Below are 27,495 nucleotides of genomic sequence, written 5' to 3'. Positions count from 1 at the left end.
TATCTCTGTGATCTCTTTTATCTTTCTTTCGAGTCTCAGATCTATACAACGCACTACAGACTGCATCAAATGTGGTCGTGTCCTTCCCATGAAGCAATGTGGTGGTAAGATGATCATATTTATCAGGAAGGGAATTCAGCAACAATAATGCATTGTCTTCATCTTTAAATTTCTCATCCAAATTTAGCAAGTCTGCTAAAATTTTATTGAATGAGTTCACATGGTCATTCATCGACATACCGGGTGCATACGCGAATCGATAAAGTTTCTTTTTCATATAAAGCCTATTTTCAAGACTTTTCGTTAGAAACTTTTCTTCGAGTGTATCCCATAACTTCTTTCTTGATGTCTCCCTCATGATGAGTACTTCGCTCTTTGGCCAAACATAGGCGGATTGTACCACACGCTGTCTATTGATCTTGGCCCACTCCTTGTCATCCATCTTGTCGGTTTTTCTTCAAGGGCTATATCTAGCTCTTGCGACATAAGACATCCAGATCTCACATTGCCACATACCAAAATTATTGGTACCGGTAAATTTCTCTACTTCAAATTTTGCATTTGTCACGATGAGTCATTCTTGATGGCGATCTTCTTGCCATTTTCTCCTCAATCCCAACTCATCATCGTGAGCAAAGATCAGTATCGTAAATAGTACCGTATACGTAAATAGTGCCATATACGTGAATAGTGCTGCAAATGGTCGTATTCCCCAAGTACGAATCTGCTCTGATACCAATTGTTGCGCGGAAGCGTGTGAAAGAGTAAAAATATTGTACTGAAAAATACACTAAGTTCAATTCCCAGAAAAGAGAGGTAGATCACGAAGATCACTTAAATACCAAGTCTTTCTTAGCCAAAATATCCCTCTATCGTAATTTAATAGCACAATAAATCATTACAATCACATTCACAAAATATGCAAAATAAATAATAAAGAACACCAAAATTTTAACGAGGTTCATCAAATTTTGCCTACGTCCTCGGGCACTACCAAATATATTTCACTCCAAAAATTACAAGTGAAATTTACAAATAGTGAGAGAGAATAATGCCTTAAGTAGAGAATGACAATTATGGGATGGAGAAAGTAAGAAATGGTTAGGCCTATTTATAGTTGAGGTTCAAGGATCAACTTGCAATGTCCCTATACAATTAGGGACCAAAATTACAATTATCCCATGCTAACTTTTAACCCAACTTGCCAACCAATCTTACTTTCTACTTTCGGTGCCCACCCTTTTTGACTTTTCAAACAATGGGTGGGTTCCAATAGATACGGACATTCATGTTAAAAATTTTCCAATAATTATCTGATGATGATTAGAATAAAGATTTAAAAAATATTTTTTGTACCAACAATATAATGGTCAACACCCATATGTATTTTTTTCACTCATATTTTATACAATACATGTAATATTAGATATAAAATTATTATTTTTGGTTATCATGTAACATATGGTCGAAACTCATTTTCAATTTTTTTTTATAGGCACAGTAGTGGCTGACACTCATCTTCAAAAGTTTGGATAAAAAACAATCCATCATGAATAAATAAAGGGAAAAGAAAACCATATAGTATTTTCACAAGTACAACAGAAGCTTCTCTTTGAACGTAAGCAATTATTTCTGACATCTTACGGTGCCATGCCAATTAATAGCTTACCATATGTGCTTATTTTAGAAGTACAATAACAGAAATTCCATCTTATCTGGAAAACCAAGGAAACAATTTGAAACAAGAGATTGAATGAGATCAAGGCACAATCTTGTAACTTGTAAGCCTTCATCTTATCAATCCAAGTAACAAATGAATTCTAGAACTTTCTTAACCCCAAAAACCCATGCTCCTTGCTCTTATTCATATTGAGCAGCGGTGGCTGCAGCAGAGCCGAAAATATCACATCCACAAACCACCAATTTCCCACTTCCTGCAAACTCGTCTTACGCAATTTGTTCTCCTTCACTATTACTTCCGAAACTATTTCCTTTCCTTTCATGATCTACTCCAACCCCCGGTTCTCCCCTTCCACGAACCCAAATTCTTCTATCCCAAATTGCTCTACCAAAACAGTCCACGAATGCTTCCACTTGAAAACATCCTCATTAGTCACATTAAAGGCTTCGTTTCTGGCGAACAGATCCACCGCCGCCCATTTATGTTGCTTAGCAAGCAAATTCGCATCCGAAGCTTCAAAGTAACAGTTCCAAAATTTTGAAAATGGGTGCTGGTCACTAGTGCCGGCACAAAAACAAAAATAAAAATTTGAAAATGAGTGTAGGCCATCTGCTACACAGCACCTAAAAAAAAAAATTTATTTACCCAATATTACATGTATTTTACAAAATACGAGTAAAAAAATCGCCAACCATTGCATTGTCGGCACCAAAAATATATTTTTTTTTAATCTTTGTTCCAGTCACCGGGTAATTATTGAGAAATTTTAATATGAATGTCGGCTGTAAGGTGCCGACTCCCGTGGTTATTCCTTTTAAGTCATTTCCATAAATGTTTTTGAACCTCAATATTTAATTGTTGTAAATTAGTTTAGTAAAATAGCCCCATTTGGTCTAAAATCCTTTAACATCCTTTCATAAGAGCATTTGATAAGTAATAAATCAGCCAAATCATAAACGTATAATATTTCATATTAATTGCATAAGAAAAAATAAACATGTATGTTATTAATACCACATCAATTAAATTAGTCATATTTATATCATTACTTTTATACTTATTAGAACATATACTGCATGTGTCGTTTCTTTCTAAAACACGTTAAAAATTTACAACGTCTGCTAACGGCGGGTCAACTCCGAATAACCCGACAGCAACCAGCTAAGATAGACATCCCTAATAAAAGGTTAACATATGCTGTTAGTATCGTACCTATACTTGTATAGTATAGAACTTGAGATTTAGCCATGCGCTTTAAAATTAAAACTTTAATCCTCTTACTTTTTTTCAATTTAAAATCCCAATATAATTATTATCATTATTAGTTTTTGTTAAAATTTATCGATTTATTATACTTATATACCATATTATATGAAAACATCCTAATTAAAATTTTAAGTTGGCTAAATTTGACAAAAAAAAAACACTTGATATTTTAATAAATAGACTCTGATTTTCAAATAGAAAATGTTAATTTTAAAATTTTAAGCACAAAACCGAATCTCAAATTTTGTACCAATAGCATATTTTAACCTTAATAAAATCAGATGAAATAGAATTAATTATCTAGAAAAAATCAAATGAAATAGCACCAAAAGTAGGCACTTAATTTTTGGAAGAGGAGTATAATTTCTTTTAAATATTTCACTATCTACGTTCTTAAGAAAAAAACCTGAACATTGATACATAATTTCTCTTAAAATGTTTCATGATTTGACTCGTCTCTATGCATTTTGTTTTTTATTTACAAAAAGGTTGCTTAGACCTAAAATATGGAATTGCCGTTTCTAAACTCGAACCCCACACCAATGCCCGAAATCAACAGCTTCACAGTGAACTAATTTCAGTTGAAATCATTACATATAGAACTAAACCCTGCAAGGCAATATAATATGATACAACTTTTCACGTAATTGCATGTGAAATTTTACTTAATCGAAAACAAATGATCTTGGGCAAGAGGAAGGGGAGCCTTTAATCCATGCCAAAAATCACAGAGAGTCCCAATTGTCTATTAGAACAGACATGTACAACCACTATTTCTGCAATGAATCGAAAGAAGGCGTGTATCAATATAGTAAATGATGCACTTCTGCACTTCAAATGATGGCACTCTCATAAATAATGCAAGGAAAAAAAATGCATACGCATCAGCACAGATTGTGCACGCATGGATCTATGCACAGATTGATGAGCATCATGAACATGACAAGGAAATTTCACCCAGTCATAAAACACCACCCTCAGTCCACAAGCCGACAGATCTCAAAAATCTTAAGAGGAAGAGGTGAAAGAAAAATACTTAAAAAGGAAATTAGCAATTATCAAGCTTTCCTCTTCTCAAGGAGAAGCCAACCTTGATCCCACTATCAAAAAAGTATCCTAATGGGCTTATTCCATGTTCTTAATTTTAGAAGCTGAAGAATGTCTAAGAGCATACCTGAGATTAGTTAACAGCGTGTAGTGTTGAAGGCATTATGTCAAAAAGAATGATGTATTATGTGCAAGAAGACTTTGCAGGAGTTCCTGCCATGCAGGTAAGTAATGGCATGCCAGGATCTGGTCAAGGAGTGGAGGGTTTAATCAATGGTTTCAACCGATCCATGATATTGGAAAATGAAGGACGCTTCCAAGGCTCACTGCACAATGAAAATGAAAAAATATGGATAACTTAAACGGGAAAATTTGCTAAGCAAGCTCCACTTCAGAAAAGAATCTTATGACTTACTTTGCCCAGCAATCCTCAATTATCGCGGCCACTTGAGGATTCAAATCATGTGGAATTTCAAGCCTTTGGCTCTTGAAACCAACAGCTGCTACAACCTATGAGACAGTTTATATTCAGCTAAGACTGTTACCAGAAGATATCCTTGCATGAAAACTGTGCAAAAATAGTTGAGTAGCCGAAAACTGAATTTCAAATGTATTAATTTTAGTAAAAAAAAAAAAGGATCGATACATCAATAGTTAGTGGTCACTGAGGGGTATGCCTATTTCATTGCAAGCTGCTAAAAAGTGTGTGCCTATTTGCAAGGAATTTCACACTTTTTTCAGAGGCACAATAATTGAGGTCCCCGTTTACAAACAATGTGTTGAATAGACAAATTTGAACCTTATCTCAATATAAGAGTCTGCATTCAACAAAAAAGATATCCAGCGAGATCATTTTTTAATGAGATTCAAGCATATGATTTATGTCTATTGTACAACACATTGCTCAAGGTGCTTATAAAATTGGTTAGTTCTACGCCAAGAAAATTCCACTTGCAATGTTATTATTGTTTCAACCAACAGACTGCTGTCTTTAATGAAAACCGTCAATTTCTTTTACAAACATTTCAAGATAGTGTTTAGATCACCAAAAAAAGAATGTAGATAGTTGTGGGGTCAAGATCTAAAATGATAAACAAACCTGTGGAGGATTTAAGTTGCCCCATGGTTGTTGCAAAGTAGCAAGCTCCCATAAGATTACACCAAAACTATATATATCAGACTTCTCATTTGACGGTTCATCACGAAGAACTTCCGGAGCCATCCACTCAGGCTAATAAAAAATATATATTTATTACTATCTGCAACACAGAATGAGCTATGGTAATTCAAATAGAAATACCAAGGACACTGTTAAGAACTAGTGTAACTTACAGTTCCAGCGGCAGACTTGGATGAGAGAAATGTGTTTGCCTTCAAACGAGAAAGCCCAAAATCACAAACCTGAAGGTACAGACCAAGCAATGTGAGGAAGATTTATGTGAAGTAACTAGAGAAAAGTACCAAGGATTCTGAAACTACTTCACTACAAGTTACAGCAACACAAATAAATTAGCAAGCCATGAAAAAGACACTGAATAGACATGAAGTTGAACAGAACATGGCTTAAGACCATTACTTTTGTAATATCAAATGAAAGAAAGGCACGCAAATCAACAAAAATTTTGCCAGAAATTAGGATTAAAAAGGCACAGCATATAACCCAAAAAAAAAAAAAAACAGCATGGTAAAATAAATGGAAATGGCTCAAACCATACCCGAGGCAGGATGCGTTAACCTTTATCAACAGTCAACTTATGTGCATTTAACATATGTAGCAATATTTACATTCCACTTATCAGTTATAAAAAAAAATATGTCAATGACTTAGCATTTATTCCATTGCAAAAATAAGTAAACAGGATCGGCAGAATATTTATGCTTACATCACAGTATCATTATGTGTAAAACATTACTCTTCGAGACACAAAAGCAACATTTTGGGTCTTACCTTCACTGTATATTTTTTATCAACTAGAAGATTTGGAGATTTTAAATCTCTATGAACAATAGGAGGACTGCGTCTATGAAGATAATTCATTCCATTTGCCTGTGCATAAAAAAGGACGGTGACTTAGACCAAAGCTGAACAATGGACAAAAAGGATGATAGTATATTAAGTTGATAGTAAACCCTTTGAATACCCACCACATCATAGGCCATGCTCAACTGACGCCTCTCATCCAACATCTCTCTCACACCAGGCTTATGCAAAAGCCTATACAAGCTACCTCTGCAAGAATCAAGGTTTTAGTCCACTTCACAGTTTGAACATCTAAAATGAGTACAGTGACATGAAGTTTTCCTTTTCCATTTCTTCTTTCAAATGGAAGAGTACAAATGAAGGGATACTTCCAAAAGAAAAAATAACAAACCTTGATAAGTATTCTGTCACTATAGACAAGTTTGGAGGCTGTGTGACTGCTCCCATAAAAAGAACAATATTTGGATGCCGTAGACATTTCATTATTGCAACCTAACAAACAATTCAGGCGAAACTACATATCATAACAAAAACATGAAGGTAATTAATGTTTCCTTTATCTTAGGAACAAAGTCTATTAAAAATGTCACTCAACTCATACCTCCCTCAAGAATTCTTTGAAACGTTGAGCATTCAAGTCTTGTTCCAAGAGAATTTTCACAGCAACATCCTGTGATTAAAACTAACGTTTCTTTAGATGAAAAGGAATTATCAAGAACAACAAATCCATATTTTGATCATATGGTTTGTCTCTATTGAAATTTCATCTAAATGAGGACTATGTCAAATTAGTTTAAAAGAAATTCATCAAAAAATTACTGAGGAACTCCACTTCAAAAGCTTTGAATACTTTAAAAGTCAAATCATTACCAAAGATGGACCAAACTTCAAATGAAAATAGGCTAAAGAATAAAAAGTTCACTCTTTAGTGAATGCCACAAAGAAGGTCACCTACAGATGTCTACCATTTGTATTCTTAGTTAGCATAACTAAAAATTGTTTGCTAAGAAGCTTTGGAGTTGACCTAATATTTATCCTGTACTTCGATAATGTGGAAACTAGACGAAATGCAGGTTAAGAAACATTTACAAAATTAACAGTATCTAGATTAATAGTTTGGATTTCAGAATTGAGTTTTGATGGTAATTGATGTGAGCTCAAATGAAAAATCACAGGAAATGGTTTCTAAACCTCAAGCAGGTCTCATATTCGAATCTTAAGAATTATAGTGCAGAAATATTCAAAGAGAAGACACAAGATAACCTAGACTTTGCACCTAAAGTTGATTGCATCATATACGACACTAGAAAATCCAAAAAATCCTTAAACACCCATTACTCCTACAATCAAAAGACAGATAAAAATAAGTTCTGCAACTTCACAGATCCATAATACACATTAATGAATCTACCTCCATTTGTCAAAGATATATTAACAATTACTGACATTTTCTTCAACCCTAAGGAACAGCACAAACAAAAAAAGCACAAAAATCTTGATAAGGCAGCCAGCATTTTCAGATGCAAGAAAGGCAGGTGTTTGCAATGAAGAATATGGAACAACAGATTTAAAAAAATTACGCAACATTTAACTTTATCCTTTGACAATAACAAAATAGACTAAAGGATTCTTACCGAGCCATTCCATTCAGCACGATGAACAGTTCCAAAAGAACCTGAAAACGACAACATAGGAAACTAAGTACACTAGTATAACCATAACTGCATGTATGAGCAAGGAACATGATCTCCTATTCTGTAAAAGTAAAGTTCTTCAGAAAGGGAACAGAAAATACCAGCACCAATTCTCTCTTTTAAAATAAGATCACTCCATGGAATGTCCAAATCATCAACTTCAAGGGCAACTTCTTTTCTTGGTTTGTGGGGAACAAGCTGACTGCCCTTGGCAAACCTTGAATCCTTAGTAGCATCCCGCAACACATCGGAGAAAACTAAAACTGGGTCATCTCTAGGCCCTGTCGGTGAAATGTGCTTTGAAGGATCATTATTAATATTCATTGAGTGTGAATACTGGGAACCTCTATAATAAGCAGTTGGCTGAGCAATATTAGGAGGTAAAGGTAACTGCGAAATATCATCCATATTACTTGAGATCTGCACCAGATTATTTCTCTCAGTGCCAGTCTTGTCAAGTTTCTTGGGGTTGAGAGAGAATCCAGGATTTTCATCATCTCTAGTAGTACCTGAAATTAAAATGAACCATAGCTCAGTTTCACACCAGATAAATATAGAATCACAAGTTTAGGCATGTGGACTCTAACTTGTGACTGCTAGAGTCACTTTTTTAGTGAAGGGCCTGGAATAAAGCTCTTTATACAGAAAGTAACTGAAAAATCACCTGCTGGAGCACCATCAAATACAAGATTAAGTGATTCGCAGTCCAAAAAATACTGTTTGGCCAATGACCTAAAATCAATGGCAGGTGCAGCTGGTTTTGGATGTGGAAATCGCAATGGGGAAAAAATTGAGATGGAAGATGGACCATTGAGCAAGGAACCAGGCTCACATAAGTAGCCTGGGTTCTCAATTAAGTCCACAAAATACTCCCTGAAATCACAGACTTGCTTCATGAGATTTCTCTTGCATACAGTAGTTATCTCACCAGGATAAACAAGACATTAACTTTTTCACAGATCATAGCCCAGAACAGGAAGAAAGAACCGCAATAAGCAAATGCACTGCCACCATTTAACTGAAGTAACAGTTGGAATTAGGCACCTCATTTTAAAAGAGTTTATGCAGTTTCCACAAAGCAAACAACTTAGTCAATTAAAAAAACAGGGCTTATACTGTCAGCAAATTATTGCCATTAGAAAACAAAATTGCACTGAAATAAAGTTAAGCAAAAATAACTAAAACAAACCAAAACATGACAGTGCTGATATAGACACCTGTCGAGCCCAAAGCGAACAAGGCAGGAAGAAGCATCATCTCTCCTACAATGTTTGCAGCCCTTTGCAATTCGACATGGTAGGTCAATCATGTCAGCTAGTACCTGCATAAATTTGAACCAAGAATAAATCCTCTGCTTCAAAGGAAAACCACTCCAACTGAGATGTCGTGAAGACGTTAAAAAAATCATATAATTAAAGCAAACAATACTCGTTACAATCTCACACAAAATAAAAACACCATAAATGATTAAATCCTTACTTTGAATAGTAAAGCTCGATGTCTACAAAGGCCAAGGGATAGGCTACCAATAGGAACCACAACTGAACCTAAACAATCTTTTAAATTATCACTGCACTCCCTCCAATAGAAAAAGAAGTCATCCTCTCCAGTAGTAGACGAACCACTTGAATCACAATATAACAATGTCAGAAAAGTTCAACAAAGATGCAAGAATGATGAGCATTTGTTCATTTATGTCGTAGATAACTTACCCCATGCGACTACAGACAAGCATTGCTAGCTGATCAACAACTTCTTTAGTGGTTATGCAGATACAAGAAATATTGTGGACTCTATTTTGCAGATCCTTTAAGCCTGGATCACTTCTTCTGTCAACTGATATCACTTCTAGTGGTAAATCCACCGTAGGATCAATAGATCTTAGAGATTCAATTAGCGGAATTCTACCATGTTCATGTAGATCAGTGCACACTTTCCAGACATATGGATGCACTCCATGAATCAAATAGAACCCATCAGGAACTTTGTCAAAGTATGATAGGCAGCCATTCACCTGATGCACATAATATTGAAAAGGAAATCTTGAATTCCAAACTTTTATCAACCAAATCCCGAAACTTAACTAACTTCAAAATCTGAGCATGTGTATTTTAGATGCTGTGTAGCTAATATAGTCCCACTTTACCCACATTAACAATACATAACATAGGTATAAATGCATTCACCAAACATCAGAACAACCGAAAAGTACTGTCAGCATCAACCTTACTTTTTACATCCTATCATCTGCATGGGTTCACAAAAAGAGGAAAGAAATCACATACATAGTATGATATATTTTGCAGAATCACAGTATATCTTCAAAATTATCTAAAAACTAAATCCATTCACTGAGAGAACTATTTTATTCACCTAGGCATCTTTCTTCGAGCTACTAGCCTTAGTGAGCCGCTGAGCGTCAAATCCATTTCAAGAAATTCATAAGAGTTACGAACAAGGAAATTTACACGAAAACGTACCCAGAACCGATGAGAAACTGTCTCAGCAGAGCCTGAGCTACCTGCCCGAATTGCGGAATCATCCGGAACTGGATCTAAAAAATTCGGATCATCAGCACAGGTAGCTTCCGAGGAAAGCCTCAAAGCCAACGCCAACTGCAACCGATAACTCTCCTCCGTTTGCTGCGCCCAGCTTTTCCCCGATGAACCGCCAACTTTCGCTCTCATATCCACATGCCTAAAGCACTCATCATAACCGTACATGAATGCACTGATCTCGTTCACAGCTGTCGTAGAAATGGTCGGCGCATAATAATCTCCCGATAACGAGCTCTCGCCGAAGCTGCTCCCGCTCGATTGACGTTGCGTCACAATCGACGAAGCATAAGTATTCCCAACTCCTCCCCCACCGCCGCCGCCAATTCGACTCGTTTGCTGCTGGTTCTGGCTCTGATTCTGATCCCAATCGATTAAACCCGGTTTCACTTTGCTATTCTTATTACTTGAGACCTCGCGCGAAAGCGAGTCGTAATATGGCAGTGGAGCTCCTGATATGGACACGGAGTACTGGTCGTCTGGATACTGGGTAAGGGGAGAGTAGTAGGATCTTCGACCGGGCATTTCCATTGATAATCACTAAAGCAATCGATGATCACAGAACCCTAGAAGCCCTACGAATCGCCATTGTTGAATATTTCAGGCTTTTTAGCTTTGCTATCTCTCTAATTTTTCTTTTTTCTTTCCTTTTTTTGGTAGACCTCAGTGAGTTAATTTTTTTCTCTCTTTCTAGAATTCGATTGTCCGAAAGAGAAAGAAACAGAAAACGATACCAGTTTTATCGGTTGGCGTAATCGTAATATTCTCATCGTTTCTTTCTTTTTCCTTTTAGGAAAAGTCTGAAAAGTGGGATTTATGGTCAAACGTTCATTGGATGATTTTCATTTACTCTTTTTCCTTTTCTAATTTTCCAAATATAAAAGATAAAATATTATATTTTCCTGTTTCGGTTTGTTTGGCTGGCTCGATTGCTACTGCCTGCTCCAACATTCCTTATTCCGAAAAGGAATTGGATAACTTAACTAATCAGCACGTAAGTTCACGCACCTGTGCCCCAGTGAACTGGCTTTTATTTCTCTTTAATTCAGAATTTAATTTTTATTATTTTAAGAATTTAATTTCTATAATTTTTATTAATCTATGATTCTTAACCCCACTTTAAATCTTTTTGTCAATTTTATTAACAATATTTAATTGATAACTAAATAAGAAATAAGTGGGAATTAATTTGAGATCACCCTAGTGTTATGGGTCAAAATAGTTATGTTAACACCTCTTTATAGGAATCAATTCAATTTCAATAATTCATACAAATTTTCTCTTTATTTTGAGTTGGAGAATAATAGTTTTAACACGAGTCATTTATTTATCTGTGAATCTATATTTATTTATATATTTTGCTTTTAACTTAAATTTTTATCTTCTCTTTATGTCTTATTATGTGCCCCGTTAATATTTTTTGACACATATATTAAACTATTTTTTAACCACCATTTATTTTCGTTAACGTTAGTATCTTTTTTCTTTTCACTTTACATTAAACCAACAAAACAATAAAAATCCCCCCAAAAAACAAAAAGAAATGAAATCTAAAGAACAAAGGATATTAATGGTGAAATCTACATCCTATCATAAGTTTCTTAATTTTTGAGATTTTTACTTACTCTGATTCTTTTAATCACCACTTATTAAATTTCGCTCTTTCAAGTCGCTTCAAATTAACAATATTAAATTCACTCTTCAACAGAGTCACCCTGGACTTTGAGGTGTTGAAGTTTACAAATTTAAGCAATGTATTTATTACCACCATCCTATATCACTTCCCAATCAAAATCTTTCAGTTCTCCATTTGTGGAAAATCCTTTCCCAGCATCAACCTCCCTTAGAAAATATGCTTCCCTATAGTTATCAAGAGACATGGAAGTCTACTCCAATGCCATTAACAATTATACGAACAATCTTTTCGGCCCCCGCTAAAACACCTTGAAGCTTCCCAAACCGAACATAACATGGCGTGCTTCGAAATGTCCCTCTTGTTGCATAACAACAATCACATCAATAGCTCCACCAAAAAGGTGGTAAGGGGTAGCAACAACATATACACATTGTGAAATTAAACTCCCAACTTTCCAACTGCATTTATTTGTTAAAATTTAATCATTTTATTTGATTAAATAAAATTATAGGGAAAATAATGAAAACCCTTTTTTAGTTTCTTTATTTTTAACAAAAATAAATGAACTGAAGAAATCAATTGTATATAATATTCTCAATGAGATTCGGTCTTTATTTTTTGTCAAAAAAAAATTTCCCCAATTAGAACCTAATTCCAAATTTAACGTCGTTGCTTTCTAGCTTTAAGTGAAATATAAGGGCAATTGAGAAATTTAGGTGGATGCAGATTTTACCATTAATTTTCATTTGTTATTTAGAATTTGGTTGGGGTTTTTTTCTGTTTTAAGTAAAAGGAATGGGGATATCAAAGTTAACGAAAAATAAATGGTATTTTAGAAAAATACATATGTCAAAATTTGATTGATATGGCACGTGAAGGGGTGCAAATAAGGGGTAGAATATTCTTGTTCTTTTACTTTACAGGCGAGTTAGTGAGTGGAGTTGGTCTTTGGTGTTTCTAGTAGTGCACCGACGGCTTTGAAAATGGAGGAATGATGTTGTCATGGCAGATAAACTTTGGCCGCTCTACATGAAAATGTAAGCTATGTGTGACAGCTAAAAGGAGACTAGTGCTTCACGACTGGTTTCTCAAACGCCAAACAAACCAAAATAGTTGGTGTTGCCGTCACGAGGGAAGCCGACGGATGGTTGGTTTAAACTCAATGTTAATGGTAGGTGGGATCGGGGAAGAGAGACTGTTGGAGCCAATGGGGTGGTCTGAAATAGTCTTGGAAACTGGGTTGTTGGGTTTGCGGCAAAGTTGGGAAACTGTTTAGCTGAATTGTGGGGATTGTTTTATGGTTGCACTATTTCTTGGGATGCTGGTATTAAATCAGTTATTATAGAATTGGATTCGACTACATCGATGAAAACGGTTTTGTAAGGTGTTAGTAGAATCTATCTGTAACACCTTTTTACTCGACTTGATTGTCGGGTTTGAGTTATAAGATACTATATTCATTGCCGAAGTAATTACGGTCAAATTAAGTTCAATTACAAACCATTAAACATTCCAATGTAACAAAAACAAGTGGATAAAACGATACATGATCATTTTTGGGTCTTATACAGGCTTACAAAAGCTCTTTTGTTGACCCAAGGTTGAAATAAGACCAAATTATAAAAATTTTAAAATTTTAGATTGATGTCACAATACTAGAGGCTCCTCGTCGTAACACAACTTTCTGTTCGGTGCTCGTCGTGACCTCAAAGCAAAGACATCACCACTAGAATCTTACTCTGTTCCTCATCGCGACACCAAGGGTACGTCGTCGCGACATGACAATTTGTAACAATCAAAATTCAGCCTGCTCAAATTTAGAAGACCTAAAATTTTACTTATGCATTTCCAAACAACCAATTCACAACCTATCAATAATTCCAAATGATAAAATATCAAAACATTAACCATTCAAACCAACTTCAACCTTACTCCAAACTAACCAAACATTCATTTAGTTCTATAGCTGTAGACACCCATTTTTGTCCGAGCTCGATTGGGGGCCCATTTAAATTATGTTCTCTCTTGAATAGTTCGAAGCCCACCCGATTTTAGTCTATTATTTCTTTTTTGTTCTTTTCTTCTACTTTTTTTTTTTTGCCATAGGCATGTCATGAGGAATCGAATTTTGGGTTCCGATGAAAGGGACATCACCGGACCGTTGGTCCTCCGCCCCTAGGAGCCCCCAAAAATCCTGTTTTTTCCCTCATCTTTCTAAAATAAAGGTTTCTTTAAAAAAAAGGTTGATTTTAGGATAAGTTTTGATTTTTTGTAAAAGAGAAAATTTAGATTTTAACAAATAAAATCTATTTTTTAGTTATTTTAAAAGAAAGTTTAAATTTTTAAATAAAGTTTTGATTTTTTCAACTATTTCAAAGTAAAAGCTTTAATCTTTAAGAAAAATAGTATTTTAAAAAAAGAAAGTTTAGTCATTTTAAAGGAAAGTTTAAAATTTTAAAACAAAGTTTTGATTTTTTTCAACTATTTCAAAGTAAGAACTTTAATCTTTAAGAAAAATAGTGTTTTTTTTTAAAAGAAGAAATTTTAGATTTTGAATAATAAAATCTGTTTTTGTTTAAGTCATTATAAAGGAAAATTTAAATTTTAAAATAATTTTTGATTTTTTTAACCATTTCAAAATAATGTTTTGATTTTTAAGAAAAGTAATGATTTTTCTAAATAAAATTTTGATTTTATAAAAAAAAAATTCGGCTACCGTACGTGGTAGCTCCACCACCAGAGGCCGAAAAGTCGTTGAGCTCTCACGTGGTGGAGCCATGGCAAATATAGAAGTTGGAAGAGAAAGAGAAATATGTTTTTTTTTTTAAACAATGAGGTTAAAATAAAAGAATAAATATTTTTTTTTTTCATTTATAGGTGCCAAAAATGGGTAATTTATTCCCACCCTCTTACTTTTTAAATTTACAAAAAAAATGCCCATTTTTTGCAGCACCGCCCTCGCTCTCTGACATATTTACACACGTAACTCTTTTATTTATTTAAACATTCGATTTAATCCAAAATTTAAAAATTTAAAGTAAATTAATTGCTACATCAGTCCTCTGCCTTTCACATTTTTTTATCTTTTAGTCCTAAAATCAAGTTATGTCATTTTGTTTCCATCTTTAATAAATAATTTATACTTATATCTTTCATTTCACTTGCATTTATACATTATATATTTAATGTTAATTATGCACTTTATTTTAATGTTTTATATTTATTTACACTTGTATAATTTTTATTTCGTTTTATTTATTTTCATGTCTATTTATATATTTTTTACACATTCCTCTTACATACATTTTAATATTATTTATTTGTTACTTTGATTCTTTTATTGTATTATGAATAAGGTGTATTATTGTTATTATTATTATCATCATGTTAAGATCTTATTTATTTCATTTATTTAATTTTTCTTTTTATTATTGCTTTGTTTTGAAAGAGTTTTAACTTTTCATTAGCTTTGAATTTTTTAATGGTATTTAATAATTATATTTAAAATAAGTTATTGAGTCTGCTCGTATAGCACGTCTCTGTCTGCTTTCTCTGGCAGTTGTTAGGGTTTTATTCTTTTAATGGTTTTGGTGTGACGGTTGTGATTTTCTTCAAGTTTCTTGCTTTAGCAAATTGTTTTAGATGGCTACATTACGCAATAATATGGTAGCAGATTTAGCAGGGTTAACACTTGATGAGGAGGAAGATGCAGTTCTTCAGGTACAAGTTGGAGTGAATACAGATCGAGAGGAGAGAGGATTTCAATTGGTGGGATGCTTCTTAACAGCAAGTATTATTCACTTCCAAGCAATGAAAAGCACAATTGCAAATTTGTGGCATCCAGTACGAGGGATTCAAATTAGAGATCTGGGGGAGAAAAGGTATTTATTTCAAATTTTTCATCCTATGGATTTAGAAAGGGTTATTAAGGGTTCACCAAGGACTTTTAATAATCACTTGCTAGTGTTACATAAGTTGCAGTGAGGGGAGGACCCTTTGAAAATCCCATTAATTTATTCCCCTTTTTGGGTTCAATTACATAAGGTTCCTGTGGGTTTTTTCTCGAAAAGTCTAGCTATCCAAATTGGTAATTTTATAGGAAATTTCATGGAATATGATGGGTCAAACCTGGGGAGAGAAAATAACAATTTTATGAGAATAAGAGTCCAAATTGACATACGACAACCTTTGAAAAGGAAAAAACAGATAATGTGTTATGGGAAGTGTTCATACGTTCGTTTTAAATATGAAAGATTATCCCTTTTTTGTTTCTATTGTGGTCGTTTAGGCCATAGTGATTCTTTTTGTGAAGCAAGGATGGAATTGGGAGTGGAAGTTACTGAGCTGGGATGGGATTTATCACTCAGGGCGCAATCCCGTCGAGCTCTAACGATGACTAGCTTGTGGTTGCGAGAAGAAGGAGAGGGAAGGTGGGGAGGTAATAGTGGGGGAAGACAAAATTTGGGGAATAATTCGTGGGGTCTAGCAAAAATTTTGGGTAACCGGAATAACTTGGATCCTGTTTTGGGAATCAATTTGGAAGGAAATGCATTTAATCTAGAGACAGAAAGAGGAAATTTAAGTCAAACTCAGGGGCATACCTTAATGGAACATGATCTCGAGGATGGAGTGCTTATTGGTGAGGAGGGTAAAAAGAGAAATAGAACAGAGATTGAAGACGTCCTAGCCAGAGATGAGACTAATACTTTGGCGGTAAGGAATAGGAAGGTAGAGGAGGTTAGTCATCAATTATCGGTGGCAGCCAAGAGGCTTGCCGACCGGTCACAATGAAAATCCTAAGCTGGAATGTCCGTGGATTGGGGAGTCCACGGACAATTCGTAGACTTCGGCATATGCTGAAGCTATATAATCCCCAAGTGGTCTTCTTTATGGAGACTAAAATTTGTAGTGGTCAGATAGAACGGGTTCGAAGAAGTTGTGGGTTTTTAAACGGCATCGATGTTGACTCAATTGGATCTAGAGGCGGGCTATGTCTGGCTTGACGTAGAGATAAAAATATACAGCTTCAAAGTTTTTCAAAAAGACATATTGACGTGATCATTGATGAAGAAGAAGAAGGACACAAATGGAGGTTTACTGGTTTTTATGGATCCCCTTACTCAAATGATAGAACTGATGCATGGAACCTTTTACGTCATCTAAGTACGGTTCAGGAGCTACCATGGATGGTTTGTGGGGACTTTAATGAAATTTTATATGGTTATGAGAAAAAAAGCGGTTTACCTCGGGAGGAAGTACGAATGGAAGCTTTTCGTAAGGTATTGGAGGAGTGTAACTTGTCAGATATGGGGTTTATTGGAAACTGGTTTACTTGGGAAAGAGGGAATTTACCCGAAACAAATATTCAAGAACGATTGGACAAGGGTGTGGCGAATGAAGAATGGTTTCACTTATTTCCCAAATTTCAACTTCAACATCTTCCACATACGTTTTCAGATCACTGCCCACTATTAGTCAAATCGGAGGAGGAGAACATAGAAAAAACTTATAAAAGTTTCAAATTTGAAGCATGGTGGGTATTGGATGACTCATTCTTTAGTGAGGTAAAAAAGATTTGGGAACATTCTGAGAGAGACTTATTAAGTAAGCTTGACAGTATGAAAAGGGGGTTAAAACGATGGGCTAGTCAAGTCCATTATAATAGAAAAGAAAGAAAAAAGATGTTGACTTCCAGGTTGGCTATGTTACTAGAAGCTGAAAGAGATGATGAGAATTTAGCAGATCTTATTGATACAAAAATTAAACTCAATTTTGAAATTGATAAAGATGAGCGTTATTGGGAACAGAGGGCACGGGTTAACTGGTTGAAATTTGGGGATAAAAACACCGCTTTTTTCCACAAACAAGCAACACAGAAACGACAGAGAAATTTGATCCGTTAGTTGTAGCATGATGATGGGACGGTGATAGATGAAATAAAAGAGATGGAGCTAATAGGCAAATCATACTTTTAGCATCTTTTTTCAGCTGGAAGAAGAGGAAGTTATGAGCATATTTTATCAATAGTTACTCGATGTATTTCGGATGAGGATAATTTAAAGCTGAAGGAGAGATATACAAAGGAGGAGATTCAAAAGGCTTTGGCAGAATTGGGTCCCACAAAAGCACCAGGGGAGGATGGATTTCTGGAGTTATTTTACCAGAAGTGTTGGGCAATAATTGGGGAAGATGTCACTAATTTTTGCCTAGCTCATTTAAATGGAGGTATAGAAATAGGCTCAGTCAATAAAACTAATATAGTGTTAATTCCGAAAATTTCAAATCCAGTGAATATAATGCATTTTAGGCCTATCAGTTTGTGTAATGTCATTTATAAATTGATGGCCAAAGTTTTGGCAAATCGCATCCGAAAGGTGTTAGACAAATGCATTGATCTTGCACAAAGTGCTTTCGTCCCCGGGAGATTGATTTCAGATAACGTTATGCTTGCTTATGAAATACTCCACACATTGAGACATAAGAGGACAGGGAAAAAAGGATTTATGGCAGTAAAGTTGGATATGAGTAAGGTATATGATAGGGTTGAATGGAATTTTGTGGAGGAAATAATGAAGAAACTGGGATTTGACTCTGATTGGGTGGCTTTAATAATGAACTGTGTTAGTACAGTCTCTTACTCTGTGGTTTTAAATGGGTATCGAGGAGAAAACTTTTTTCCTTCCAGAGGATTAAGACAGGGGGACCCGTTGAGCTTGTTCTTATTTTTATTTTGTGGGGAGGGGCTGTCTAGTCTAATGAAGTTAGGAACACAGGAGAAAATAGTGAGAGGTGTCAAAACAAGTAGAAGCGGTCCGCAGGTTTCACATTTACTTTTTGCAGATGATAGTATGCTGTTTGGGGAAGCTACTGAGAGGAGCGCAATTTTTCTGAAACAGATACTGGACGAATATGAAGTATGCTCGGGCCAAAAAGTTAATTTTTCACAATCCACTATTTTTTTAAATAAAAATACGCAAGAGGAAGAAAGAAGAACGATAGGTAGAGTGCTTGGAGTACGAAGTTCAAGTGATCCCAAAAGATACCTAGGGCTACCGAACTTGGTGGGTAGAAAAAAGAAGGAAGCGTTCTAAATTTTGAAGGATAGAGTAAGACAACGAATTGATAATTGGAGTATCAAATATCTCTCACAAGGTGGTAAGGAAGTGTTTATCAAAGCTGTTTTACAATCTATACCAACTTATTCAATGACGTGTTTTTTGCTCCCTAAATCTTTATGCATGGAAATGGATGGTATAATTGCAAAGTTTTGGTGGCAGAAAAATAAGGGGAAAAAGGGGATTCATTGGTGTGCTTGGAAAGATATGTGCTCGTTGAAAGAATGGGGCGGTTTAGGTTTTCGTAGTTTGGATAAATTTAATATAGCATTGTTAGCGAAGCAGGGTTGGCGTCTTATTAATAATCCGAATTCTTTGTTAGCCCGTGTTTTAAAAGCTAAGTACTATCTAGAGACGAATTTCTTAAATGCTCTTTTAAGTAACTCACCTTCACTTACCTGGAGGAGTATTTGGTCAGCAAAACGACTATTGGAAGAAGGATTATGCTGGAGGGTTGGCAAGGGAGACCACATTTCAGTATGGACTGATCTCTGGGTGTCGGGAGTGACTGAAGATAGAATACAGAACAACAGCGGGAATGATAATATTAGATTAGTGTCTGACTTAATCGACGAAGATAATCGAACATAGAAAAGTGATTTGATAGTCCGTACATTTCTTACAGATATTGCTAGGAAAATATTGTAAATTCCGCTAACAAAGTCTACCCATGAAGACTTTCAAGTGTGGAGAGGAGAGCCATCTGGGAACTTTTCAGTAAGAAGTGCCTATAAACTATTACAGGATACTACAATGAATCCTAGTAATTACGTACAGGCCGAGACTAAAAACTTTTACAGGAAATTGTGGTGCCTAAACATGCCCTCGAAAATCAAAATTACAGTGTGAAAAATTTCATGGAATTACATGCCCACTTTTTCCAATCCAAAGCTGAGAAGAGTGACGGTCGATGATCGCAACGTGAGATGCCATCAAGGAGAAGAAGATACCAACCACATTTTCCGATTGTGTCCTACAACGAAGAAAATATGGAATCAGTTAAACTTTAACTGGGTTTTTAACAATAGCATTCCAGATCTTTGGAATTGGCTTACTTGGGTTTTCAATCAAGGGACGAATGAGCAATGCAGACTTTTTTGTTGTGGACTTTGGCTCATCTGGGCAAATAGGAACAAGCTAATATATGAAGGCAAGTCAAGACCAGTCAAGATATCTCCAAACAAATTAATAGTTACAATTCAGAACTGGACGGTATCAAGAATAAGGCACTTATCTTGGAAGTAAATGCAATACCCAAACAACAAATACAAAGGGCGAACGTGGCTATATATTTCGACGCGGTTTTTGACTTACTAAACTTCCGATCAGCGTCAGGCTTAGTTGTTAAAGACGAGGGAGGCAGAACCATAGCAACAAAATCGATCTTTCATGACAATGTTGCATCTCCGTTCGCGGCAGAAGCACATGTAGGATTCCAAGCAACAAAATTAGGAATTAACATGGGCTTTCATATACTGGACATATTAGGAGACTCGAAGACGGTTATCACAAAATGTCAAGAGGCAAATCGCGACAGATCAACAATAGGAGCAATTATACGTGATATTCAAAGCTTAAAGTCACATTTTCAACAAATAAGTTTCTACTTCATCCCAAGGATAGAAAACACAGAAGCCCATCGATTAGCAAAGGAAACACTCAAGAATGGTGAGGAACAATACCTGAAGGGAGTGACTTCAAGGCAGGTTAGAGGAGAAATTGAGCAAAATTGTCTGGGATCTTCAAGTTAAAAGAGAAGATGTTATGTGCAAGTCTATCGGCCTGGAAGCAGGAAAATGAATTGTGACTCCTGAAATGAAAGAACTGGTGACGTTTGAAAAGAAGGCAGATAAGCAAAAGATTTTTCAGAAGATCTGCTATAGTTTTACAGCTGTTTTGGGCAGATAAAACGACAGAACTATTAATGAGGAACAGCTGTACCTGTTTGACTGGAGCAAAGATAGAATTTTACTTTCTGTTTGAATTTGTTTTTTTTTTAAATTTATGGGCCAATCTGCTGGTAGCCCGATTTCACTCTATTTTCTTATGACCAATTAGTTGGGCTTAACCCAATGGACTTTTATGTGTTACAATTTCTAAGTTATAATCCAGTCGAATTTAAAAAAAAAAATTCATTAGCTTTAGCCAATTCAATTAGTTTTCCTATTTTATTACTATTCATTTAAAAAAATGGAACTTTAGGTCATTTTTCCATCCTATAATTGTTGACATGAAGTTAATTAAGTAGGTGTTATATTTTAATGAAACCATACGGTTTTTACATTTGGATTTAGATTAGTCCTTAAGATCTTACCTACCATTTACCTTAGAAAAATTATAAACAATATTTAAGATCTTTTTAGGGTTTTAAATTAGTTTTAAATATTTAAGAAGGCTAATAAATGCTTTTAAGATTTATTATTTTAGGATTTTGATGAATTTAAATCTTAAAGAAGTTTAAAGTAAGATAAATCATAAATCCAACATAAGATACTTTCATAAGATCTTGATAGGTTCAACGTTATTAATTAAATCTTTTAAATAATAATTGTTGAAACAAATTTTTGGAATCGACTTTTATTTAAAAAAAAAACAAAAAATGAGAGTCATCATCAATCCTTTTTATGTGAGGTGTGATCGGATCACCTCGAAACTTGATTTTTTAATAAAATGTTTAATTTATTAAAACAACATTTTTCGGTCTACAAAAATCCAGAAAATGAGTTCGGGAGTCGGTTACACACGAGGAAGGATTAACACCCTCGTGACGCCCAAAATTGGTACCTAGTTGATTACCTAATGTCTTGGTGTCAAAAATTGAAAACTCAAAAAGAATTTAAAAATACGATTCCTCTTTATATTGTGTTATTCTTGATTAAAATTACTCAAATAAATCAAAATGTATAAAATGCCTCATTATCTCGAAGTAACAAAATGTCACATCCCGTAAGTTAGGACACAACAACTCATATTTTTAGATCTTTTATTTTTTATTTGAAATCTTATGTATTTTAATTTTGAAAGGATATTTGGTTATTCAAGTTCAACGAGAAAATCGAAACCCTGCAAGTTAGGGTGCGATTTCTCAATTATCCCAAATACCAAATATTGCCTATATTTGGAAATTTGTTTTGAATAATAATAGGTGTAATATTTAAACGATGTGTATTTATTTTATTTAAAACACAGTAAAAAACAATTAATTATATCTAAACATAGTACATGATATAGCGATGATGAATCAATGTAAAATGACCATATAGACGGAATATTGGAATAATAAAATATAAGTAAATAAGAGTATACTTTAATGATAATATCATAATCTAAATAAATAGACAAAGTAATGTAAAACAAAATAAACGAGAAATACATGATTAAAAAGACACAACTTAAAAAAGAAAAATAATAAGAGTAATAATAACACATAAACAAAATAAAAATAAAATAAAGTAAAATGATATGACAATATAACACTATGTACAAATATGAACAATATGAATTTCAAAATGAAAGCTAGATGATAATAAATAAATAAATAAAATAAAATGAAAAGAATGAAAAGGATTGAAACTAAATAAACAAATGACTAAATCGAAATTAGAACGAAATCTTAGGTCGAAATTATAATAAACAAATAAATAAATAAGGACTGATTCGAAACTAAAATGAAATTAAGGGATAAATTGTAAAATAAAAAAATAGAATAAGGGACCAAATACGAACGTGTGGAAAGGAGTAGGGATCAAATGGGAAATTATTCCCAGACCCCCCTAAATGCAGCGTTCCAATGAGCCAAATAATCAGAGGATCAAAATAAAAATAGAGTAAAATCTAGTGACAAAATTAAAAAAACAGAAAGGTATAAAATTGAAGTAAGCCGAAAAAGCAGAATGACTAAAATGGTAAATAGACCCTTAGTCCAAAACACGCGGATCCTCTGAGTGGGTCGGATCGACACGCAGTGTAACACCCCCTACCCGTATTCCGAGCCTAGAATAGGGTACAAGGCATTACCAAACTTAATATGATCAATCATGTAAAAAAATCAGCCATAAAATTTTTTCTAAATAAAAAACTTTCATACATATGTTTAACGTCCCTTATATGGGCCTACGGGGCCCAAAACATACATTCAGGGTGGTTCGGGACCAAACCGTAAACATACAAAACTTTTGCAACACTTAAAAAATTTTCACACTTTGGAGAGTCACACGCTCGTGTTTTCAACCCGTGTAACTCTCTGTTTATAACTTCATCACCCTTGCCAGTCGTACACTTCATATAAATAACAAGAAACGTGTATGGGCTTAATTCTCATTCAATTTCTCATATATATACACAATTTTACGTTATGTAATCATACAACATATATCAGCCATATCTCTGTAATCTAAATATATTTTCATAACAACTTATCTTGATTTCAGACTATTTCATATTTAAGCTTAAATAATCAAAGTATTTGAAATATCATCTTTATGCAAATAGTACACATGAGATATATAATTCTATAATTATGAATAAACACATTTATCAAACATTTTCCATATTCATATATCAATGTCTCATGTCTCCATATATCAATAACCGTCATTTTCATGAATTTCGAGTTCAAATTCATAATTATTTGTCTCGTGTTCAATTTATTCCATATCGGAATTTTATTCATTAAAACATTTAAATTATCAATACATATGGACAGTACATTCAAGATGAACAATTATATAATCACAAATGAATTCATTTATCAACCAAGTTCTATACTCGTATCTTATAACCTCGTACTTCCTTGTATCACATAATTTCATGTAACACTTACCAAACTTTGTCAAATTAGTGAACGTCTTACGGAATTGAGTACTTCGTTTTCTCGATGCCATAGTTCAACTATGGTCTTACACATCTTCACATAATGATGCCATAGCCCAGCTATGGTCTTACACATATTCATATATCGATGCCATAGCCCGACTATGGTCTTACACGAATCACATATCTCATTGATGCCATATCCCAGATATGGTCTTATACAGTAGCATATATCACACCGATGCCATATCCCAGATATGGTCTTATACGGAAATCACTTGTCACTTGTTACTTGTAGCCGAAGCTACCACTATTCACTGATTTTCACTGATCAGGTAGCCAGAGCTACCACTTTTCACTGATCAGGTAGCCGAAACTACCACTTTTCACTGATCAGGTAGCCGAAGCTACCACTTTTCACTGATCAGGTAGCTGAAGCTACCACTTTTCACTTGTCATTTGTCATTGATCAAATAAGTGTAGCCGAAGCTATCACTTATCACTTTCACTTTTCCTTGATCAGATAAGTATAGTCGAAGCTATCACTTATCACTTGTTGCCATGGTCCAACCATGGTCTTTTCCTTCAATTCATCTTGTCACTAAACTGAAATGTTCAATTTGATCATTTATTCAATTTTCATGCTTTTACATTATTCACGATTTTATCATCAATACATATGAAATAACACATCATGAAATTCATAAAATTAACAAATAATCACTAAAATTTAGACATATAAACTCACAAGTTCAATTTTTGTATTATAACGATAAGCATAATTTCATAATAAATATTCCAAATAAAACATTATATCATTTCTAATCCAACACTTATCGATTATAATCGGGCATGTGATCAATTTATACACAAGTCATTCATATATTTTTGTATATTTTCCTCCTCCTCCTCTCCATCCACATCATTAGTATAAACAACACACTTGTAGGTAACATTATCCATAATTTTCACTATCTACTTATGTGAATATTCAAGCTGTCCATCTGTGTCATAGTCACTAAATTATTTTTATCTTGAGCTACAGTACTCCAAATTAATATCCATAAATTTTCCTAGAAACTAGACTCATATTTCTTCTTACCATAAAAATTTCATAATTTTTGGTTGGGCCAATTAATACAGTTTATTCATTGAAGTTTCCCCTGTTCTGCTGTCTAACAGTTCCGACCCTTCTTCACTAAAAATTAATTATCTTCTCGCACAAGATTCAAATGATGTCCTCGTTTGTTTCTCTTGAAAATAGACTCATTCATGATTCCAAACATATAAATTTAAGTCTCTAATTATTTTTATCCAATTTTTTATGATTTTACAAATTTAGAATAGGGGAACCCGAAATCATTCTGACCTTGTCTCAAAAAAGTTATTGTATCTCATGATTTACAAATTCATTGCTTACATAATTTCTTTTATAAGAAACTAGACTCAATAAGCTTTAATTTAATATTTTATTCATCCTATAATTCGATTTCTACAATTTTTGGTGATTTTTCAAAGTTAAACTACTGCTGTTGCCCAAAACAGTTTTAGTGCAAAATGTTGATTTCCATTTTACCCCAAATTTCACAATTCATACAATTCAGTCCTTGCTCAATTAACCCCTAAATTAAGATAATTTTCTCAATTAATACTTTTTCTAGACATTATAAGTTATTTCATAACTATTGAAATTCATAATTTTCACATAAAACTCTAACTTCAAACTCTTTTACAATTAGGTCCCAAACATTCACTTTCTATTCAATTATTTCAATAAAATCAGAATATAAACAATTTAAAACTCTAATTCCATGCCAAATCATCATATACTTGCAGCACTCATCCATAACAACTTCAAAAATTAGACATGGAATCAAAAACTAATGAAATAGTAAGTTGGACCCAATTGTAAGAGTCCAAAAACATAAAAATTTCAAGGAGAAAGCAAGAATTAAACTTACATGAAGCTAGAGTATGAAAACCAGCTTGAACCCTCCTCCATGGATGCTTTTCAGCTGATGAATATGAAGAGAAATGAAGAGAATTCTAGATATTCCAATTTAGTCCCATTTTTATTTAGCCAATTTTGTCAATTTTCCAATTTTGCCCTTGTTTCACGCATTTCCTCATTTTTCTCAGCTATTGCCGCCCAAAATATATCCTTTGGGATTATTTTCACTTTAGGTCCTTCCTCATTTGACAATTGAGCTATTTAATCCTTTTAGCAACTTTTACACCCTTTTCAATTTAGTCCTTTTTATTTAATTAACCACCCAAACGTCAAAATTTTCTGACTAAATTTTATTACTACCTCACCATCACTTCATAAATATTTATAAAAATATTTATGGCTCGATTTATGAAGTCGAGGTCTCGATACCTCATTCTCGACCCAATTTACCTAATTAATTCTTTTAAATCACCAAATTCACTAATTCAAAAATGCTTTTATATTCACATTTGACTCATAGGTATTAATTTATTAAATTTTCAACTCACCCATCGGATTTAGTGATCTCAAATCTCTATTCCCGATACCGCTGAAAATTAGGCTGTTACACGCGGATTTTGTTAAAACGACGTTGTTTTGACGTCTGAAAAACTAGCCCAAAACGATGTCGTTTTACATGGGATATTAATAACAAAATAAACAAAAAAAATTCATTTTAAACTCAGTTTCAAAAAAATAACAAACTTTATTTTTTCTTTGAACTAGCCCTTGCTCCGACTATGGGCACCGTCACCCGTACGTCGTGGCCACTGGTCATCGACGACGATGACCGTCGCCTCTGGTGGATGGAGTTCAAAAAAAGTTCCTTTCCGGCCTTTTTCCTTCCCCTTTTTTTTTTCTTTCTAAATTTCGAATTTAAAGGCGAAAGGCTAAAAAAGAAAAAAAATCTAAACACCGTTCCTTCTTTGCCTTCTGACCCCTCGTGTCTTTTGTAGCGAAGCCTGAACTAAGACCTTAAAGAGGTCCCATGGCTTTCGAGAACGAATAGGAGCTTCGATGGTGGCGAGGTACAGAGCAACAGGTAGATTTCAAACCCTCTTTTTTTGTTTTTATGTTTTATATAAAAAACTAATTAAAAAATAACCTTTTCCAACTTTGAGTTCTGCTTTTTTAATTGATATCGTGTGTAAAAAAAATCATTACATGTTGTTGATGGCTTTTATAGCCGATTTTGCACTGTTGTTCTACTGTTTATTCTATTGTTGCTTGTTGTTTCTTTTCTGTTCCTGTTCTGTTTCCTTGTCTTTTTTTGCAGGTGTGATGCTCAGTCAACGACGGGCGAAGCAGACCTCTTGCTTATTTGGTGAAACGACGGTAGAGGATGTCAGGTCTTGGGACGAAGCGTGCTGACGTGGCACGAAAGCAGCGGCGCCAGAAACCCTAAGGTTTCTGGCTTTCTGAAAATTTTCAAGTTGTTGGGCCCATCGGGCATTGTAATTTTGGGCTATATTGGGCCGTTGTAGTTTGGGCTGATAACTATTGTAAATGGACTTTGATGTTTTGGACTTATTTATTTATTTTTGGTTTTATTTATTTGATTTAGTGGGCCGGACAAATTGGGCCTACTACATAATAATAAATCGAATAAGTTGTAGATGTATTTTAATATTTCTCTTAATTCATTGGTAAATTCTAGGTTTTTTTTAGTAGAATTCTAAAATAAAATTAATTTTAGTAATTGAAGACATTTTATTAGA

At 34.2% G+C, this 27,495-nt stretch overlaps 1 protein-coding gene across 2 annotated transcripts; it reads right to left on the bottom strand.

Moving 5' to 3' along the window:
* Nucleotides 1-3,310: 3,310 nt before the first annotated feature.
* On the bottom strand, nt 3,311-11,080 carry LOC108457268 (serine/threonine-protein kinase CTR1). Of its 2 annotated transcripts, XM_017756239.2 has the most exons (17): nt 10,150-11,080; nt 9,382-9,683; nt 9,149-9,293; nt 8,887-8,990; nt 8,334-8,542; nt 8,083-8,178; nt 7,771-7,950; nt 7,610-7,650; nt 6,577-6,645; nt 6,367-6,467; nt 6,140-6,224; nt 5,943-6,041; nt 5,327-5,395; nt 5,094-5,225; nt 4,410-4,504; nt 4,122-4,320; nt 3,311-3,723 (listed from the first exon to the last, which is right to left on the bottom strand). In XM_017756239.2, the coding sequence occupies exons 1-16, from the start codon at nt 10,753-10,755 to the stop codon at nt 4,245-4,247; spliced, it is 2,409 nt and encodes an 802-aa protein (XP_017611728.1). In that variant the 5' UTR covers nt 10,756-11,080; the 3' UTR covers nt 3,311-3,723; nt 4,122-4,244. The 2 variants fall into 2 exon arrangements, with proteins under 2 accessions (XP_017611728.1, XP_017611727.1); XM_017756238.2 differs by having other exon boundaries at nt 7,771-8,178.
* Nucleotides 11,081-27,495: the final 16,415 nt, after the last annotated feature.

Source organism: Gossypium arboreum, chromosome 9 (genome assembly GCF_025698485.1).
Source record: "Gossypium arboreum isolate Shixiya-1 chromosome 9, ASM2569848v2, whole genome shotgun sequence".
Classification (NCBI taxonomy): Eukaryota; Viridiplantae; Streptophyta; class Magnoliopsida; order Malvales; family Malvaceae; genus Gossypium; species Gossypium arboreum.
This window is presented reverse-complemented; position numbering and strand designations above follow the sequence as displayed.